Source organism: Grammomys surdaster, unplaced genomic scaffold (genome assembly GCF_004785775.1).
Source record: "Grammomys surdaster isolate TR1022 unplaced genomic scaffold, NIH_TR_1.0 126271, whole genome shotgun sequence".
NCBI lineage: Eukaryota > Metazoa > Chordata > Mammalia > Rodentia > Muridae > Grammomys > Grammomys surdaster.
The window spans coordinates 6,225,673-6,246,499 of record NW_021621071.1 but is presented as its reverse complement, the minus strand read 5'-3'; the positions used below and the strand labels follow the sequence as shown (position 1 = coordinate 6,246,499).

At 46.4% G+C, this 20,827-nt stretch overlaps 1 protein-coding gene across 1 annotated transcript in view; it reads left to right on the top strand.

The window, feature by feature from the left end:
• Kcnmb4 (potassium calcium-activated channel subfamily M regulatory beta subunit 4) overlaps positions 1-20,827 on the top strand; it is a 57,708-nt gene that overhangs the window by 17,066 nt on the left and 19,815 nt on the right. Inside the window, exon 2 of the mRNA XM_028759109.1 lies at positions 9,925-10,052. Coding sequence (XP_028614942.1) covers positions 9,925-10,052 — 128 coding nt within the window. The remainder of the gene's footprint in view (positions 1-9,924; positions 10,053-20,827) is intronic.

The window sequence follows — 20,827 nt, the reverse complement described above, 5'->3', positions numbered from 1 at the left end:
ACTCAGAAATCCGCCTGCCTCTGCCTCCCAAGTGCTGGGATTAAAGGTGTGCGCCACCACCGCCCAGCGAGGGATGTGTTTCATTATGTCATTTTTATACATAATATGTCACTGTGTTCTGATTTGTCCCCTCTGCACCACCATCCCCCATCTCCCTCACAACTCTTCCTGGTCCCCACCCCAAGTAGACCCATGTCTTGATTTCACATCATATATTCATATATTCTCCATTACTCCCTCTTTTTCTCCTCCTTGGTCCTTAAGACCCCTACCACTCCTCTCACTGTGCCTTTTCTACTTTCATGACCTACTACACACACACATGCACATTAACTCATATATGCACACACATGCACATACATACACACACACATGCACACACACATGCATACACATGTACACACTTGCATGTACACATATGCCCACACACACATGCAATGCACATGCACACCTACATACACATGTACACACATATACATGTATACAAACATACATACATACACATGCACACATGCATACATGCATGTAGTGCACATGTACACTCACAAATTCATATACACACATACACACACACATGAATGCACATGCACACACACATGCACACATGTACACACATATACTTGCAGATACGTGTATGTACATGTGTATACACATATATACATTCACACACATAGGCATGTACACACTCATGCACATGTACATACATACACATACTTCTCTCAAGAGTCCACATACTAAAATAAGATATGGTATTCATCTTTCTCAGTGTGGCTTATTGCACTTAACACCCTGATCTTCAGTTCTGGCCTTTTTCCTGTATAAGGATGAATAAATTCTATTATTTATATGTACTGCAATCATCCATTTTTTTGATGGATACCTAAGCTTGCTTTCAGTCATGGATACCCTGAATAGTGCAACAATACACAAGTATCTCTGAGGCGTGTTAACTTAGGTTGTAAGTTGTGTAGCTGCATCATACCGTGCTCCTGTTTGGAGTGGGTATAAATTGTTCTGTGTATTTATTTTTATTATGTGCACGGCACAGTGTGTGGAGGTCAGAGAACAAATTTGTGAAGTCGCTTCTTTCTTCCACCTTTACGTGGGTTCTGGGGGTCAGAGTCTGGTTACACTTGCACCTTCACCTGCTGAGCTGTCATGTCACCTTGACCCTATTGGTACTATCTTGAGAAGCCACCACACTGACGTACGTAGTGTACATTTCCTAGTGGCTGCAGTCTCTGTGTTTCTGCCAGCATGGAGGAGGTGCTTCTGGAGCCCTCTCCACTCCCCCTACATCCTTCTCAACCTTTGTCTGTTTTCTTGACTCAGTGGACTTTTCCAGCAGCGGACACTGCATACTACAGTGCAGATGTGCCAGACAAGGTGTGCCTATTGGCCTAATAGTGGATAACTGTTGCAGAAGGGAACACGTTGGCTTTTTTTAAAATTTAGATTTGAAGCTCCATCCGCAGACCGGAATGATACTATAAACCTGGTTGAAGTCCGTATCTGGGAAGGTCGTGTGCCCTGCCTTGGAATCTGCTACTGATGTTTTGCTGAAAACTGTCCCCTGGGTGTTTGTATTTTTACCTATAGACTTAGTTCTGCTTCCCATCATGGTCAGAGAAGCTTCTCCTTGCCATGGGCAGAAATGATTGGTGAGACACATAACTGGTAAAAGTGCTGAGAATAGCCGGGCAGTGGTGGCGCCCGCCTTTAATCCCAGCACTTGGGAGGCAGAGGCAGGTGGATTTCTGAGTTCGAGGTCAGCGTGGTCTACAGAGTGAGTTCCAGGACAACCATGGCTACAGAGAAACCCTGTCTCGAAAAACCAAAGGGGGAAAAAAAAGTGCTGAGAATAACAGCTGTTGTGTGCGCAGCCTTAAATGAGACGTCTGCCTCAGGCTCCCTTGAGTCTCCCTTGAGGCTTGGAGAAGACAGTGCAAGAGGTGACAGAAGTAACATACAAGTTAGAAGATGGGGAGGCACACTGAGAAACGCCGTCGCACTCAGGAACTTACACCAGCTGTGACTATATCTAAGAAAAGCACAAAATCAAGCCAGTCAGCATTCTAGCCTGGACGAGGGCGGGGGTTCATGGAGCGCCATCCCTAACTGAAGAGCTATTGATAATTGGTGGCCTCTGGGGACCATGATAATTTTTCTTTGGGAGTGTGGCTACTCTTAGGTTTTCCATGGTCTTGTGGATGGCCCCATGTCTGTGGGTGTGCAGGCAGCACTCGTTGGACTCAGTGATTATAAAGGAGAAGAGGAGGAAGAAGAAGGTGATGGTTTGAATAGGTGTGGTCCCCCAGAGACTCATGTGTTTGAATGCTTGGCCCAATAGGGAGTGGCACCATCAGGGGGTGTAGCCTTGTTGGAGAGAGTATGTCACTGTGGGGTACGCTTTTTTTGTTTGTTTGTTTGATTGGTTGTTGTTTTTTTTTTTTTCAAGACAGGGTTTCTCTGTGTAGTCCTGGCTATCCTGGAACTCACTCTGTAGACCAGGCTGGCCTCGAACTCAGAAATCCGCCTGCCTCTGCCTCCCAAGTGCTGGGATTAAAGGCGTGTGCCACCACCGCCTGGCTGGGGTACGATTTGAGGTCTCTTATACTCAAGCTATGCCCAGTGTGGAACACAATCTCCTGATGCTGCCTATGGATCAAGATATAGAACCCTCAGCTCCTTCTCCAGCATCACGTCTGCCTGTGTGCAGCCATGCTTGGTGCCATGATGATAATGGACTGAACCTCTGCAACTGTAAGCCAGCCCCAATTAAATGCTTTTCTTTATAAGAGTTATTGTGGTTGTGGTGTTTCTTCACAGCAATAGCAAACCCTAAGATGAGGAAGAGGAGGAGGAGGAGGAGGAAGAGGAGCAGCAGCAGCAGCAGCTAGACTGCTGACTTAGCAATTAACAGCACTTGTTGCTTCTACAGAGGGCTAGAGTTTGGTCCCCAGAATCCACACTGGGAGGCTCACAACCTCCTGTAGTCCCAGCTCCCGGAGATCCAGTGCCCTCTGCTGGCCTCCATGGGTACCTGCACTCACATGCGCATGCCCACACTTGGGCACACGTATACACAATTAAACATAAAAATTAAATAAAAAAGGAGAAGAGGACCTGAAGCTGGGAGGGAGAGTGTTGGGGTTGTGGGAGGATTGGAAAGGGGACTTGTGATCCAAGATACACAGTGTGCAAGTATAAAATCTCAGAGAATCATTTTTTCTAATTCTAAAGAGTATTAAAACGTGGTGTGTTATTATTATTAATTTTTTAATAGGGACAACAAGCTGGGCAGTGGTGGTGTACACCTTTAATCCCAGCACTTGAGAGTCAGAGGCAGGCGGATTTCTGAGTTCAAGGCCAGCCTGGTCTACAGGGTGAGTTCCAGGACAGCCAGGGCTATGCAGAGAAACCCTGTCTCGAAAAACAAGAGAAAAGCAAAAAACAAACAACAACAACAACAACAAAAGGAACAACAAAAATGACGGAGGGATAAGTGTAAGGCAAACAAGATAATACTTTATAATAAAAATAGGCAAACAAAAATTAAATAAATGTTTGAAGGGGAATTTAAAAGGCACATAATCTTAATATGAAGTAAAAATACTAGTGAAAGTAAAACGAAAAATGGGGGAGGGGTAAAAAAGCCAAGGTGAAGTGTTGGAGCAGCTTTGTTCTGGATTCTCACTCTGGAGACTGCCTGCTACACTCGGTCACGTGCTCTTGTGGACTCACGTCGTTCCTATGGCTTGTTGATGCGGAGCCTGAGTCGTCCTCTTTCATATCTGATTTCACTGTAATAATAGTTTTCTGTACGTTCATGCAAAGTGGGGGGTGGGCGCTCTGTTGGCTACACTTAGCTTTGCAGCCGCTTCTTGGGCCAGGCTCCTGGGCGACTCCCCAGAGCGGCTAATGATCCAGTTGGTAAGTGTTGCCCAGTGTGTTGAGTACCAGAAGCAAGCACAGCACCTAGAGCCGTAGAGACTGGCAACCTGTCTTTGTGCTTTGAAGATTTCTTAGGTGTTAATTACCCAACCGGAGGTCAAAGCCTCTGTTGGGTAGCAGACTGGAGCTTGAGAGGTTCCAGGCTCTTTAGCGGTGGACTGTAGCGGTGGCTGCAGAAGTTGGTCTACCCCTGAGCTATCAAAACTTCAGGGTCTAGAGCTAGGCTACCTTTCCGTCAGCAATTTACTATATGAGCCAAGCCTCATGCCACATGTACTTTCCAACTGGATCCGTCCCCTCCTCACGACCAGCTACCACTCTGCACAACTGCCTTCCACGGCCGTCTTTACAGTACAAACCCATAGAAAGTCAACTCAGGCTCCCTTCTTATGGTCGGGTACCATTCTTAAAGCCCCAAAGGAGTTGATTTTCAAGCAAATAGGTTCCCTGTCATCAGTTTGGAAGGTCACCCACTGCCCTCCAAGTCACACAGAGTGACAGAATGGGGTTCCTCCTTATTGCTGACTCATCTGCTGGAGGAACCAGTCTCACCAAAAACCAAACTCACCTTGAGGCTTGTGAGGGTTGTAGGCTTGTCCTGAAGAGAAGACTCCCCATATCTTCTGCAAGCCCCGCCCCATCACCACATACACCACAAGCCCCACCACATCAGTTCCCTCCGTCCTGGAGTTGCCATCAGTTCATCTTGACCTCTTTTCCTGCTGACACCATTTTTCCTACACTTTCTGGATACACTGTCACTGCTTTTGGGAACTTTTGGAGTAGAGTTTTCTCCCTTTTTTCTTTTTCCCTTCCCTCCTCCTTCTTTTTCTCTCTGGACCCGCTCACTCTGGCACAAAGGTTTTTATTTATTTATTATATGTAAGTACACTGTAGCTACCTTCAGACACCCCATAAGAGGGCATCAGATCTCATTACAGATGGTTGTGAGCCACCATGTGGGTGCTGGAATTTGAACTCAGAACCTCTGGAAGAGCAGTCAGTGTTCCTAACTACTGAGCCATCTCACCAGCCCCAGTTTTCTACCTTTTTAAAGAGAGGGAGTCTCCTCCTATGGCAGGTGGCAGGAACAAGGATCCCAATGAGGGTCCGTGGGTGAGAATGTGAATGAGAAGTTGCCTTTGAAGGTGAGAAACCAAACATGTCAGGACCCTAGGAAGAACTTTCTCTAAGGGGATGGTTATTGTCTGATAGGAGGCATTGTGTCTAACCATTCCCCTAAGTGACATTAGAGCCATGCTGCCAGAAACTGATCCTACGTCAGTCAGAGCAGGAGGAAGACTTAGAAATGCATTTCTCTGAGGATGGAGCAGGGTCACAGGGATACTGCCTCCTCGCCAGCACACTGCCTCCTTGCCAGTCCTTGGGAGGAGCACACTGATTCCAGAGACGTGACCTTGGTTTTCCAAGAGAGGGCTCAAGAAGCAGGACATGTCCTTAGTTCCAAAGCAGGAAGCTTGGGAAGTTCGGAATAGGGAGAACTGGGCATCTGGACAAGAAGGAAGTATGGGGCAGGGCTAATACTATGTGAAATAGGTGTGGAGACACACTCCTGTCAGCCAGCACTTGGGAAGCAGAAATGGGAGCCTGAGAAGGTCAAGGATATCTTTAACTTTATAGTAAGTTTATCACCAGTCATAGCTAGGGCGTTCTACTCCAGAATAAGACCTGGTCTCAAACCAAAACCATCAACTCCACAGTTTGTACGAAGGACACCCCATGGACCGCTGTGATCTCGAACAATTTCAACCTCTCCATCTCACTTCCCTGTTCTTTTTAATTTTTAAAACATTATTTATGCCCAGGGGTAGCATAGACATGCATATGCTATGTCCTGCTAGGTCAGAGGATAACGCTTTGGAGTTGGATCTCTTGTTCCGCCTTTATGTGGGTCTGGGGATCGAACTGGGGTCATCAGGCTTCACAGCAAGCCCTTTGATCTGCTGAGCCACTCACTGCCCCCCAGCCTCCCACTGTATGTTGGAGGGGAGGTGATGAAGCTTGCTCACTCCGATTAATTAGACCCTGACATTGGCCAGTGGTGCTGTCCGTGACGACCATGGTGCTGAGCTGTGGATTTGTACTTAAGATCTCTCCCCAAAGAGATATTCAGGCCAGAGCTCTAAAGTTTTGGGCAAACCCTCCGGCCTGAGCGATGGAGAGACAAGGGAGTTTGCGTGACAGCTTTTCTTTTATCCTCTTCGAGAACGCTGCTTTCTAATGGAGTTTACATTTCTACTCATCTATAATGATCTTCCACATAGAACTGAGGAAGACTCTAGGAGGGACCTGAGACGGGCTTCAGAAAACATTTAGAAATAAATGACCTGGGCAGTCAAGACGTGAGAAAAGGAAACAAATAATGATTTTTTAAGAACCCGAGGATAGCCCTTTAACGTTATCCTTCCTTTCATGGCGATATTGACTTTACCAACTTGCTACAGTGTTAAAGACTCATTATTTAACCTATGGGAAAAACAGAGTCTATGTGGGGAAAAGTACCTCAGGGTTACTTCTCTTGATATGAGAAGAGTGTAATTTGCATTCGGAATCCATCCGTTGTGCCGGAAGCTCCGCCCAGCCAGGCACTTTCTTCATCCCATATGAAAGCACAGCTTGCCGACTATGAAACTCGATGAATGTTTTTTTCCTTGATGTCTCCAGAAACATGGCTGTGGTTTCCTCAATTAAATCCTGAAGTTGCCATCTGGTAGAGAGAGAGAGCTTTTAAACTTATTTCCATCCAAAAGCTGAGTAGCAAAGGATTCAAACCGAGTTAAGTGGGGGATGTCTTAAGTATGTTTCGGCGACATTTGGTAGTCTCCTGGAATGTTTGGTGTGCCCCTTGTGTCAGTGGTGCCCGTTGCTGAAAGAATCCTGATGAGTTCTTAGATGCTCGTACCTCACTGATTCTGCCTCCAAGACTGGAACTTTCTCCTTCCTTGAACAGGCACAGTAAGTTGGCACCTAATCTCACTTTGACTGTAGGCAGGAAGAAGGGAGTATCTCACATAGTTTATGAAGTGGGAAGTGGAGCTGTCGTGGTCTTCTTGCAAATATTTGCTAACGTAGAGAGAGTACCAGTTTCAGGGCAGGACTGGCCACTCTGGTCCTTTTTGCCAGCAGCAATGGTAGCTCATTTAAGTTTGCCCACCATCTCTAAAGTGGCAGGATTGCTTCTGGGTAAAAACAAAAAACAAAAAAACGCTGTAACAGTGTTTGCAGTCAGCTTCTGGCTGGGTTGTTTCTTGATGTGCCTCCAAAAGCAGAGTCAGAAGCAGGAGCTAAAAATTATTTTGGAGGTTATACAGACTAGAAGGGGAAAAAAAGGATACCCAGAAAAAGCAAATTTACTCCAGACTAAACACCAAGTAAATCATAAGACTGAAGCCCTGTGTACTGGTACCTGTGGCTTCTAAGCTCAACTGCAGCTTTAGGAAAACCTCAGAATCCAGACACTTCCACAAAAGTGTACTGTTCCCGTAGACATAGAAGGGGAAGCCGTGTGCACATGCAATTAGTATTCAGCTAGTCAGTGGTTAAAATCCTATTTTATGTAACACGAATTTATTGTGGATGGTGGGGAATGATGAAATCTACTACAATTTGAAACGGATTTGCATTCACAAAATTTAAAAATGTTTAACTTAGGAAAGTAGCTTCGTTAACTTGAGTAACGCCTATCTTTGTGTGTTATAGACCCATCCGGTCAATATGCAGAAACCATTGCTAGGACCATGTATTGCTAAGACCTAGACACAGAAAAATATAAGAGCTTTTGTTCTCAACTCTCCAGCCAGAGAGGGAGCCTGACGTAAGCAGACAAGGGTGCTACTGTATGATTTTAGCTGTGAGTTCACAGGTTCGACTCCTGGGTCAACACAGGGAGGGGTGTTGGATATGGAATGAAAAGACTCCTACAGATGGTGACACTAACAAAGTTGACCCAGGACAGAGAGCACTAACCGGAGGCAAGCAGCCTGTGCTGGGTGGAGACATGTGACAGATTTAAGGAGTGAGTGCTCCTGCTTGGCTCTCTCCCAGGATTCCATGAGGATGGGCAGGCTGGGGTTAGACTGAAGCGCCTTGCGCATCATGGTCAAAGTTTTGAACTTCAGCAGAAAGTGTTGTGAAATTATGTGCTGCAAATAAGACAGTCGAGCCAGGTTTGATGGCATACACCTGGAACCCTAGCACTCAGAGGAATGTGCCGAGTTCAATGCCAGCCTAAGCTTTGGAGCAAGTTCCAGGCCAACCAGAGCTCCGTAGTAAGATCCCGTTTCAAAAAGACAGAGGGAGGAGGGTGCAGTGCTGGGAAGATGTTTCAGTCAGCAAAGCACCTGCCTTACAAGAATGAGGTCATGAGTTCGGATCTCCAGAACCCGTGTGGAAATCTGGACCCAACAGGATGCTTTTGTAACCCCAGTGATAGTGTGAGATAGGAGATGAAGACAGATGGACCCCTAGAGATCACTGGTCAGCTGACATAGGCTATTTGACAAAGTTCCAAACCAATGTGTAACTCTCTCAAACAAACCATGGAAGATGCCCGGATGAAGGACACTGAGACTGTCCTCTGACTTCCACACCCGTGTACATACATGCACCTGCACACACAGGCACACTATAGACGAGAGCAAATAAATAAGCGAATATGAGAATGAATGAATCTGCGAGTCCCATCACACAATCAAAGCGGTGTTCTCTTTTCTGTTCCTTAATGTCAGACACCTTGGCAAACACCTCGCAGAGGAGCCTATGATGGAATCTCTGGGGTCTAGTTGCAGAGCTAAGAGGAACGGCAGTGTTCTTATCTGTAAAGTGTAGATAACTATGGGTGGGTGTGTGTACATGTGAGAAGTATACAGGTTCAGGCCCCTTAGGTCTTTGCTAGAATGTCTGGCCTGTTATTAACAGTAGGGAGAAGCTGCAGTGTTCACCGTCAAAAGCAGCTAACACAGAGAAAGCGGCTTGAGATGCTGAGTATCTCCTCCTAACATCTGGAGCTAAGAGCGATTTCTCAGTGTTGCTGGATCTGTATCGCTTGATAAAGTCCATTCGAGGGAACGACTTTGTCAGCTACTGGCTAGGCAGGCCACCCATTAGCAAAGTCCATTGCTTATATACTTGAGAGGAATCTCCACTGATGGCATTGTTCAAGAGAATGCGGGAAATAAAAACTACGTGAAATCTTAAAGTAGTATCCCAAGAGCAGCCGGGAGCTCCTCGTTCGTTAAAAGTAGAAGAAAATACAAAGGCTCACAGATGGGAATTGGGAATGCAAATGATCCCTGCCCTGTGTTGCCTCCTATGTTGACTGACAGGTCCCTACAAAGACAAAGTGTATTACATTCTTAATTTGCTATAACCTTGTAATTCACTGTTTATAAAATGTTTCCTTATTTCTTAGTGACTGAGAATGGTGTTATTCCTAGATTGGGTTTGTTTGTTTGTTTGTTTGTTTTTTTGTTTGCTTGTAGCCATTGTTTCAAATTGGAAAATTTAAAATATAGTCAAGCAGTGTCAATTTCGCTATATCTGAAGATTATGTCAAAACTAGATCTGTTATCTGTGAGATGGCCGTCTCTGTAGAAGAAAGAATAACTATGGAACCCCATGCACGGTCCTAGCCAAAGGTGGTTTGGACACTTTCAGATGGTTTTGTGATGATTTGCTCACAGGAAGATTGTCTTGGGCACTGTTGAGAACCTTTTCCTGTCTTGATAACGAAATGATGGGTTGGGTGTGACAGGAAAAACCACGATGCGTAGTAGGTACACTGGCCATTCGTGGCCACTGAGATGGGTTTCCCATGCTAACCCTGACTATGGTCGCCTCATCTCTCCCAAGCCACGAACTATAATCAAACAAAGTATTTGAGGAGTAGAAGGACTCCCTTTGAATACCCTGTAGAATAACAGGTGTCCTCTCTGTGTTCTGTTTGGCCAGTGCTCCTATATCCCGCCCTGTAAGAGAGAGAACCAGAAGAACTCGGAGAGTGTCATGAACTGGCAACAGTACTGGAAAGACGAGATCGGTTCCCAGCCATTCACTTGCTATTTTAACCAACATCAAAGGTAAACCGATATTCATGGGCGCGTGTTAATGTTGGTTGCTTGTGTGATTTGCTACATGGGTATATCGTAGTTTGTGCCCACTTGGAGGAACGGGCCACTTAGGGATAACCTCAAGTTCTTTGTAGCCTGTAACCTCCATTCCTTCCAGCATTAAAAAGATAGGAGCCATATACAGAACATATGGGGCAAACATGAGGGGAGAGGGAGGGAGGGAAGGAAGGAGGGAGGAAGGGAGGGAAAGATGCAGGGAGGGAGGGAGAGAGGGAAGGAAAGAAGGAGGGATGGAGGGAGAGAGGGAGAAGGAGGGAAGGAGAGGGAAGAGGAAGGAGGAAAGGAAGGAGAGAGGGAAGGAGCGGGAGGGAGGGGAAAGAGGGGGAGGAAGATCTGTACCCTATACTTATGTATACATTACAAATGGCGGTGACTTTGCTGAGGAACATTGTACACTGTCAGTGTGCTCTAAGACTTACACAAGCTAAGCGGTGCAGATCTGTCAGCATTCAAGCTTCTTCAGTTCTTAACTTCTGTCTTTTCTACTCTGATGAAATATCAAAATGTGTCCGGTGTGGGGTGGTACCCAAGGGGTCTCCTCAGAGAAGGGGAGGTGGTAATGGGGAGGGGAGGGTTTGTAAGGGCGGGACTGAGAGGAGAAGAGGGAAGGGGCTGCAATCGGGATGTAAAGTAAATAAACACTAAATTATTGGAAAAAAATATTGATATGTGTTGACACCATCAAAACCTCGCCTGCCTTAGAAGCTCGCTCCCCCCGTCCTCACCATAGCGAGATGACCCCGTGGATCCGAACCCTTGCCGGCCCTCTGAGAGTGCTTACACTAAGTTAATGTTCAACCTTTACTGTTGGGTGCTCCTCAGTCACTTCAACCCTTCTCTTCCTCTCCTCTCTCAGCGAATGGCAACACCATCCATTTGACCCTCTAGCCCAGAACCGACTAAGTGGCTGTTAGTTAGTTTTCTTTATTCTCTGTCTTCAGCATCCTGTGGCTATCCCTCTGTGTGACTCTTGGATCAGATCTGGGTTTTTTTTTTTTTTTTTCTCTTAGCTGTCATAGTCTACTATAGCCTGTCACCTCTCCGCTATGCCACCCCAAGCCGTTTTCCATGTTGCTACCCAGGCCAGCTCTCTAGCACAGGAGTCTAATCAGGTCACTCCCGAGAGTTCTGGGAATAAAGTCTTGCGTTTGCGTGTCTTGGCAAGGTCTCTATATTGGGTGCATGTTGTTGCGTAGCAAAGAGCCTGAAATCTCAGGGCTTACTGCAGTTGACAGTGTCTCTCATGCTCTCGTGGTGGGAGCTGATGGGACGCACGTGCAGCAAACTCAGATAGGTGTGTGGTCCAAGATGGATATTGGTGTTTGATAATGATCCTCGTGTCTCCTTCATTTATTGATAAAGATCTTCAGTTTTCTCCTGAGCGCTGGACCTCAGCATTCAGAAAGCTAGAATATCTTCCTTACAGCAAGGCATTATGGCAGCTTCACTTATGGAACGAAGACCACGGCTCTGGAATTAGAAGAAGCATCACTTCTGACACGTTCCATTGGTCAGAGCAAGTGACAAAGCCAGCATTGTTCATGGTTATTGACAGAGCTTCCCCAGATCCTGGGATGGGTGTCCCAGAAGATACGTGGTCACGTTTATCAATAATAGGGTGTAGTTTCCACAGTTCTGTGTGTTTGGCAGATACAGGAGTGTCCACCTGCAGAGCATGTCATTCTGGGAATTAGCAAATTTCACATGGTCAGTTCCTTCCTCTAGCCCTAAACAAATCATAAGAAAAACTCCCCGGAAGATACCTGGGAGTTACAGTAGGCCAGTGTCACTTAAGTGGTGTGAGGGAAAGAGCATCCATTGCCTGAGGAGATTCAAGACGGGTCGATGATACAGAAGAAACAAAAGGAGTTTTTTTATACTGCATCACTGGGACTGGAGAGGTGGCTCAGCAGTTAACAACACTGGCTGCTTTTTGCTTTTTTCCAGAGGACAAGGGCTTGATTCCCAGTACCCACATGGCAGCTTGAATCACCCTTAATTCAAGTTCCATGGGATCTGACGCCCTCCTCTGGCCTCTGGGGCAGCAGGTGCACAAGTGGTACACAGACACACACAGCCAATATACATAAAATAAAAGCTTGATGATGATGATGATGATGATGATGATGATAAAAAAAATAAAGCACCATTGAGTAATTACATGAGAATTCCTGGGTCAGCCCAGGCAGCAGCAGCGTTTTGACAATCATTGGCCATATACATCTATTTCCTGTTACACATTGTGTGTTGGTCTCTCTAGCCCAACTGTATGCTTGTTAAAGAGCATGCCCAGCACTGCCTTTGTTCCTTGGTGCCTAGCCCAGTGCCTGAGCCTCGGTGGCTCTGTGGTGAATCAACAGTTGAACGCAGTGCTGACTTAATAAGGCGGTTTCTCTGCTGCCACGGAATGAGCATGCGTTGACGGAAACAGATGCAACACAGAGTCAAGTATGACATCATCGGCTGGGAATCAGAAGGGCAAGACTTCGAAATAGGGTGGCCGCACTGCAGCAGCCAGGGCTTGAGAACAGGGCGTCTTAGGTTCGCTGCTAAGACAGTGTTGGTTGCAACTTGAACAGGTAGCCTTGGGGTTAGAGTTCTACAGATAATTAATAATAATAATAATAATAATAATAATAATAACAACAACAATAATAATAAATGCTAAAGACGTTTTTGTAATACAGGCAATAAGTGGTCAGACGAAGCCTTTTTAAATTTTATTTTTAACTGGAAGACTGACATAAGTAGAATTTCATACTGGGGAAGTAACCGAATTTTCCCATGTCGGTTACCGTGTGAGTGTTGAATGCGTGTTGGATGTGGAGGGTGAGTGAAAGGTGGGCAGGAAGGAGACTACTGGACTGAAGACACGGTCTATAGTGGTTGTAAATATTAATTGCATTTAGCTCACAGGGAAGAGATTCACCAAAGAGCCACCGAGGCACAGGCACTGGGCTAGGCACCAAGGAACAAAGGCAGTGCCGGGCATGCTCTTTAACAAGCGCACAGCTGGGCTAGAGAGACCAGCACACAATGTGTAACGGGAGATAGATGTATGTGGCCAATGTTTGTCAAAACACTGCTGCCTGGGCTGACCATGGAGGCTTAAAGAATTATGTAGCTGACCCAAGGCATATAGCCAACCATTTAAAAAAGAAATCAGTTGGTCTAACTCCCAACAGTCCTCCTCATAGCCATCTGCTGGTTCAGATAAAGGTCTTTGGGGATGCTAAGTGATGGTGGCGGGTGGTGGAGGTGGTGGTGGTGGAGGAGGAGGTAACGTTGGTGATGGTGGTAGAGGAGCTTATGGTGGCAGTAATAGTGACGGATGCAGCAAACAGGGATACTGTATCCAAAAGGCATTTCAGAGTGAGGACCAGCAGACCTTCCAGGCAATGCATATGGTGAGAGAAAGAAAGGAAGGTGTTAAACTTCTCCTGAGAGACAAGTGTAGTCTGACTGTGACTGTGCTGAATTTGAGGCACTCACTCCTAAGATACCCCGAGGGTGCTTCAGGAAAGCTAGAAGCTTGAACTGAAAGTTCAGGAGCAGGAGATGAAGAGCAGAGGCACACAGATCTGCAACACCTGGCCACACAAGCTGTTGTTGAGGCAAAGAGACAGAATGCATGCTGGGAGCCCGATGAGGAGAGAAATGCTGATGGAGTCCACTTCAGTCATAGGCAAGAAGATGGAAGAAGAATGGTTAGAGGGCGAGAGGAAATTCAAGAGAGAACAGCACTTTGAAGGGAATCCTGGAAGAGAAGGAGGCTGCTAGGAACTGTTCTCAGAAGCTCTGGCTTTGGCCACAGAAGGTCCCGCCTCAGAGTATGGGGATGGGAATCATTTTATATCCGGCTAAGTTGCAACTCGGAGGGCTATTAACCAGTGCACACAACTGTACCGCTCTCTGCATTCAGAAGAGCTCAGGCTTGAGTTTGGTATCTGGAAATTTCATGGCAGAGGGAAAGAACTGACTCCAACCTGCAGATTGTTCTTTGAGCTCCACATGCATGGCCACGGTGTCACCCCCACACATACATGTGTGTACACAAACAATACACAAATCACTTACAATTTAAAAAGAAGGAGATTCCGTAATGGGGCAACTCGGGGGAACTTTGAGGGTATCATGTCCCTTGAAACAGGTCAGTCACAGGAAAGCAAATACTCTGTTGCGTGAGGTGTTTGAGATAGCCCAGTTCACAGATGACCCAGTGAAATGATACTAGTGACTGGGAAGCAGGGAGTTATTAATCTACAGTTGTGACGTTTTCCTCTGGTGATAACAGCTACAGAGCTGGGTGCGGCCAGCATTGTACCCACAGTCAAATCACAGGGTAGTGTATGTTTAACATTTGTCTGGCTACAGCAGGGGCAACACACATGAACATACAGACTGTGGCAGCGCGTTCAAACCCCTCAAAATCCCAGCAGAGACGGGAAAGTAGGCACAAAGTCCTGCCCCTAACCAAGAAGCTATTTGACACTGATATCCACTGGGAAAGGGAGAAATCAGTTTTCTCCAGTGGAGTAACGCTGGATTTATAAGCTATACCCCAGAGCAGAGTCTATGCTCAGGAGAAGTTAGCCAACACGAAACAGACTTCAGACTGCATCTTGTGTGTGTGTGTGTGTGTGTGTGTGTGCATGTTTGGGGGGGCGGTCTTTGTTTTGATTTTTCTTTGAAAGATAGAGAACATGAGGAAAGTAGGCAGGATTTAGGAGTCAGGGGAGGGGAAAGTATGATCTAAATATACTGTATGAAAATAATTAAAGCCAATAAAAATATTTTTAAGCAGTTAGATCTCACATTAAAACCCTTACCACAATAAACTAAAAGTTTGGGGGAAAACTGAGGACAGGGAAGGGCAGCAAGAATGCAGGTAGAGAAACGAGCCCGCTACAGAGTCAAGTGGATCAGGGAAGAGAAAGGCAATTAATTGAACGTGTGGCCTGCGCACGGTAGAACCAGAGCACTGCCCGAGGAAAATGAGAGAGGGAGGAACGGAGAGTTTAGTAAGTAGGGGACCCTTTTCCTGTGAGGTGGGAGCCCGGACAGGGAACAGTTCCCAGTGGTCAGCGCGATTGTACTGAGCCATACGCACACGCCGCACACACAGCACACAGTGCCTCCTGAAGCTCCTGCTCTGGGCCAGGCACTGATTTCAGAAGGCAGATGGAGACAAACCGCCCTGTCCCGCCTGCTGCCCCACCCAGCTGATGAAGATCCTGATTAACTTTCCCCTACTCCCCATTCTGCTCTGTTCGATCAAGGATTGCTTCTCATGCAGGCTTGGATCCTGAATCCCAGCCCCCCACCCCACCCCTCCCCAACACCAGTCCAGAAGGACTGCCCTTCCCCAGTAGTGACAAACACTCGATAGGAACTGACTCTGTACCGCATACTCAAGAGAAGACAGGGCTCTCATTAGTCTGTATTGTATTCACTATGTTCACTGTATCCCAATGTCAGAAGTGCAGGGTCCTCAGCCTAAGCAGTACCTCAGTTCCTTCCCAGTACCACAATGCCCTGAAACTCAATCCAACTTGACAACTACGTACCTTAGCATCAATCCCCCGCCCCCCAAGTTCAAGCACTCACTGAGCCTCCCCATGCTTCCTCGTTGCTGATGCCAAACTGTTGTACCAAGGCGTGTACATTTGACCACTGTGCAGAGTCTGGGGGGGAGGGGGGAGAGAGGCGGTGTCCTCCTGACCCTCCCTCCATGGGCTCAATTTTGTGTTGGAAGGAAAGGCTCAAGGGACTCAGAGAACACTCACTCACAATGCCACGTTATTACAGAAGACACGGCTCAGAGACTGCCCTGTGGAATCTAGATGGAGCAATTAGACACACCAGCTTTCGGGCACATGGTTGTGCTCACCGGATCTCTGAATCCTATTCAGAGCTCTCCTGTTTTGTAGGCATAATTGGTGACGGGATCAACCTGTGGCTCCTGCCCCTTCTTGGAGGTCGGAGGGCATTGCTGAACTTGACCACAAGTCGGTTCCTCTGTAAGCAATACCCACCCTCATCACTTCATTAACATAAACTACAGTAGGATAGGAAGGGGCTTCCTGTGAACAATGAGAGGGGCTCCTGTCACCCCTACAATCAGGTTAGAAAGGTTTTAGGAACTATGCCCAGAACTTCAGGGCCAAGACCAAATAAGTATTTCAGATTATATTACAGACACCTCTTGTGGTAATCTTAGCACAGGAGTTCAAACCTGCCACCTCTCCATCGGAATGGACACACATTCTCTGTCCCTCATGTCACCGACCTGTCTGCAAACTGTCAAGTATAGATAGAAGCAAGGCTGGTTTGTCACTATTCTCAAGTGACTCTGGGGAAGCAGAAGTTTCAGTTTCTTCCATCCTGGAATAAGCAAGAGGAAACGGGTGTGTCGCTGGGCTCGTGAGATTGCAGCTCCCTGGTGCCATCCACGCTGGTGCATTTCTTACTACAGCCACGGGAGAAGTTAAAATAGACTCACGGTATCCACTCCCAGATGCTGTTGATAAGGTGAACTTTATATTTAAAGCGACCTTTAGATTTCACACAATTGCGGGAAATTAAGAGGCATAGCTACCAGGAATTTCCATTTTTTTCAAGAAACGGGTGTTATTTTTGAAATGTAAGGTAGAGATTATTGGAGTCTTGCGTTTCCACTGTTTCAGCCTTATCGAGGCAAATTATGTTCGGGAGGGGAATCTGCAGGGCCAGACAGCCGCCAGCGACGGAAGGTTAGTCCTCACATTCTCTGGGAGACTTCATCCCAGGGTTCTCTCCATCATGACCTCTTATGACCTGACATTCGTCTGCCTCCCTAGCCCACGGCGCCCGCCATGTTTCTAATGTGTAGATTTTTGTAGCTAGAGTTTTCGTGTGTAGGTTTTATATCTGTAGTTTTTGTTCAGGTAGGATGACTTACTATCTGTTTTCCGAATGTTCCTTGTTAGTCTCTGTGGCTCTGCTAGTTAAGGTTGAAACCTACCATTAACCGGATAGCCTTCTGAGCCTGGCAAATAATGGCCTCCCTGTCATTGGCAGGGCTTTCCCTTCTCTGACCTCGACCTCGTCTGGGAAATTCAACCCCAGTCCTCATACCTCTACCTACCTGCAAGTTCGACTTCCTTTCTCCCGATTAGAACCCATTCAGCTACCAGGTGAGACTCCTGAAATGCTTCCTCATGCTAATGAGGCATTCCAGGACCCTAAGCCCTCAGCCAATGACCATCACCTATCTTGGATGTTCCTACCCCCTGCCCCCCAAATTCTATAAGCCTTGAATCACCCCCCAAATAAAGTTGATCTGCCTCTCTGTAGCTAGTCCTGGTGTGTCTTCTCCATGTACATATTTGTGGGGCTTCCCTCCCCGCCCCCTGCTCCCTCTGCCCTTGAGGGCAGGGAGGGTCACAGTTCCTAAGCTTTTTCAGTAAAACCCACCCTTAACAAGCATGCTCTAATGGTAGACTGGAGAATTCTACTGCAAGCATCTTTGCCTTCCCTGGTTAACATCTGAAGTGGAGTGAATTTCCTTGCAGGGGTTATTCATTCCCTCTGGTACACCTGAGTGGGTGAGAGTTCACAGTTCACACCACAGGCCTAAGCTCACAAACCCTCATCAAATGAACCAATCCGGGCCCCAGGATTTGCATCCTCTCTTGAATGCTAGCTACCTCTGCTGCTGCTTCGGTTCAGACATCTACATGGCCGAGAGGACCCTCGTTGGTCTGGTTAGCCTTGTTCCTTGTCTTGACTGTCTCTCCTTGATTGGGTTGTGTCTCACTTTTAAGACTCTATCTGATCCTACCATCATCCTCTTGATTTTTTTTTCTACTTCCTATCCAGCTCCAGGTTCTGACCCTGAGTTATGTGCCAGTCACGAACCAATAAACAGACAGACAGACAGACAGACAGACAGACAGATGTGAAACAACAACACAGAGTAGACAAGGTCTCGGCTTTCCTGGAGTGAATAGCTTACGGCGATAGGAGTGTATAATTTGAAAGTCAGGTGACCGCAATGAGGGAAGACACACAGGTCCTGCTTCAAGGTGGTGTGGGGATTGCAGACCTGAGTGAACCATATTGGTAGAAACAGAGGTGTGGCTCAGTGGTTAGCTAGGTATAAGAAAGTGAGAGGAAATGTGATATCATAGTGAGACACTGCGGGGTACGTGGTTTCTGAGGCTAGGGAGCTTCATGTGTTTGATAACTGTAAGGCCGGTGAGGTTGGAGAGCCGTGTGTGAGAGAATGAGTATGTGTTTTGTTGATGCAAGAGAAGCAGGGACTGTTTCAGCTTCGCTCTGCTCCATGCCAATGGCTCTGTTTCCCTTGATGCCTTTCCTCTTGCCCTGTCCCCTCATCTGGGGGACACCTTTGTCATTTTCACTACTAGCTGTTGGCACAGCACAGTGGTTCTAGGAAAGAACTAGACCCGGCATTTCCTCATCCTGTGATTCTGGTGGGTATCGATTTATCTGTGCCTCGGTTGTCCTTGTATTGCCTTACACCTTGGCTGCTGTCTTTACCTGCTTCCTTTCTAAGTCCCGCATCACCGAGGTTGCTTTTCTTATACTCCCCAGAGTTAGATGGGTAAGCGTGTTCCACCTCTTGCAGATTAAGAGTTCCTTAAAGGCAGCAACCACATGACACTGGGTATCTGGGCGTTCACTTCTCTACCCTTGACTCACTGTGTATCTTGGGTGAATGGCTCAATTTCCTGGTCTTGGTTTTCCAGCCTGCAAAGCAATGCCTACCTTGAGGGCTCTTGTTTTTTTCTGGGTTTGGATAAAGATCGTATCTGCACAGCAGTGCATCCTAAGTCATGATATATATTTGTCTCCATTTTATCCGTTTGTAGCAAGTAAGAAACAGTAACGAGTGGCCGGGCTATCCTCTGGTTGGAGGCTTAGACATTGCCTGGTTAAATAACACACACACACACACACATGCACACACACACCAGAAAGAGAGAGAGAGAGAGAGAGAGAGAGAGAGAGAGAGAGAGAGAGAGAGTCTATTGCTCAGAAAAAAGTAAATATGCTATACTTATTCCACTGAATGGATATATTCTAATTCTGGGGTGTGTATTTTTACCCCTAGCATTTTAAAGACAGATGAACATAACAGCCTGAGTTCAAATGAGTAGAGAGCTCTGTCGAACACACTTTGAAAGCCATTAAAATAGAGAATTAAAAGCAATTGATCAGAAAAATACCCGCTCGCTTACACGAGGCTTGGTTTTTTTTCTCACCTATAAAATTTGATAGACTGGGGACCAGCCGATCACCACGCGTCCTCAAACACTCGCAGGCTGGGTGATTTTACGACTCTGAGTCTGAGCCTTGTACCTTTAGAATAACTTAAGACGCTTTATAAAATCCTAACTGTGCAAGAGAGAGGAAGTTAGGAAAGAACCACGTGGTCAATGGTCTGGAGCCACCGCTCAATGGTGAGTGAGCACAGTGCTACCTCATGAGGAATGAGTTTCGTGAGGATGTCACTGTACTTAGCTGTGTGCTTCCGGGTACATTTATAACCAACACAGGGAGAAGTGCTTGGCCAGTTGTAAATTGTTTTCACTACATCTTTGCATTCCAAAAACGGATTTGCCCTAATAACACCTTTATTTTAATACATTTATAGACTGAATTTAAGCGTATCATTGGCTATGAAATTTTTCCTTGGCCGGGCGGTGGTGGCGCACACCTATAATCCCAGCACTTGGGAGGCAGAGGCAGGCGGATTTCTGAGTTCGAGGCCAGCCTGGTCTACAGAGTGAGTTCCAGGACAGCCAGGGCTACACAGAGAAACCCTGTCTCGAAAAAAACAAAAAAACAAACAAACAAACAAAAAACAAAAAACAAAAAAAAAGAATTTTTTTTGTTGTCTTTCAGGTTTTTTTTCCCCCTCTAGGACAAATTACTAAAGAAAATGTATTCTCGGGATTAAATTGCATGCAAACATTGAACCTGGGTTTTTAATTTAGTTATTTTTATGGATGAGGTGGGCTGGGGGGGGTGAGTTCATGTCATGGCCCACGAGTGGAGGTCAGAAGACAATGCTCAGAGATCAGTGTTTCCCTCCCTCCTTGCTGAGGCAGACCTGCCTTGTTTCTGCTTCTGCAGTGTACCCCAGGCTAGCTGGCCTGTGAGCTCCACCCCTTGCCTCAACCAAGGAGTCCTGGGATTACGGATGTCCACCACGATATCCAGCTTTCTTCTGTAGGTTCTGGGGCTTGAACTTGGGTCATAAGACTTGCATAGTTGACACCTTTACTTCCTGAGCCATCTCTCTGGCTCAGATCTGAATTTTGCATAAACTGTTAAATTAGGATAATGACGGTTTTACGTTTAAAAACATCGTTACTAATGTTGTGTTCTATTTTCTGGGAGAGACATTTTTTTAATCTTTGACTGGAGAAGGGCTTGATTCCATAGTTCTCTTTCTTCTCAAATGACCATGTTAGCTTTCTCTTTATACACCGAGTTCAGTGACATATCATGAAGAAAGCCGTGAGTCTGGAATCTCACCCAGATCCAGTCTTTCGCACGCACATTTGTGTCTAGAGTTCCATATTGAGAGATTACATCAGAATGGAAGGCTGTGTTTAGTCTCCAAATCTGTACTTTTAAAAAAGTAGTGTTTGCTGTCTTCAGCAAGCTGTGGGCCATGGGTGGAATCCATGCCAACATTCCTTCTAAGTCTG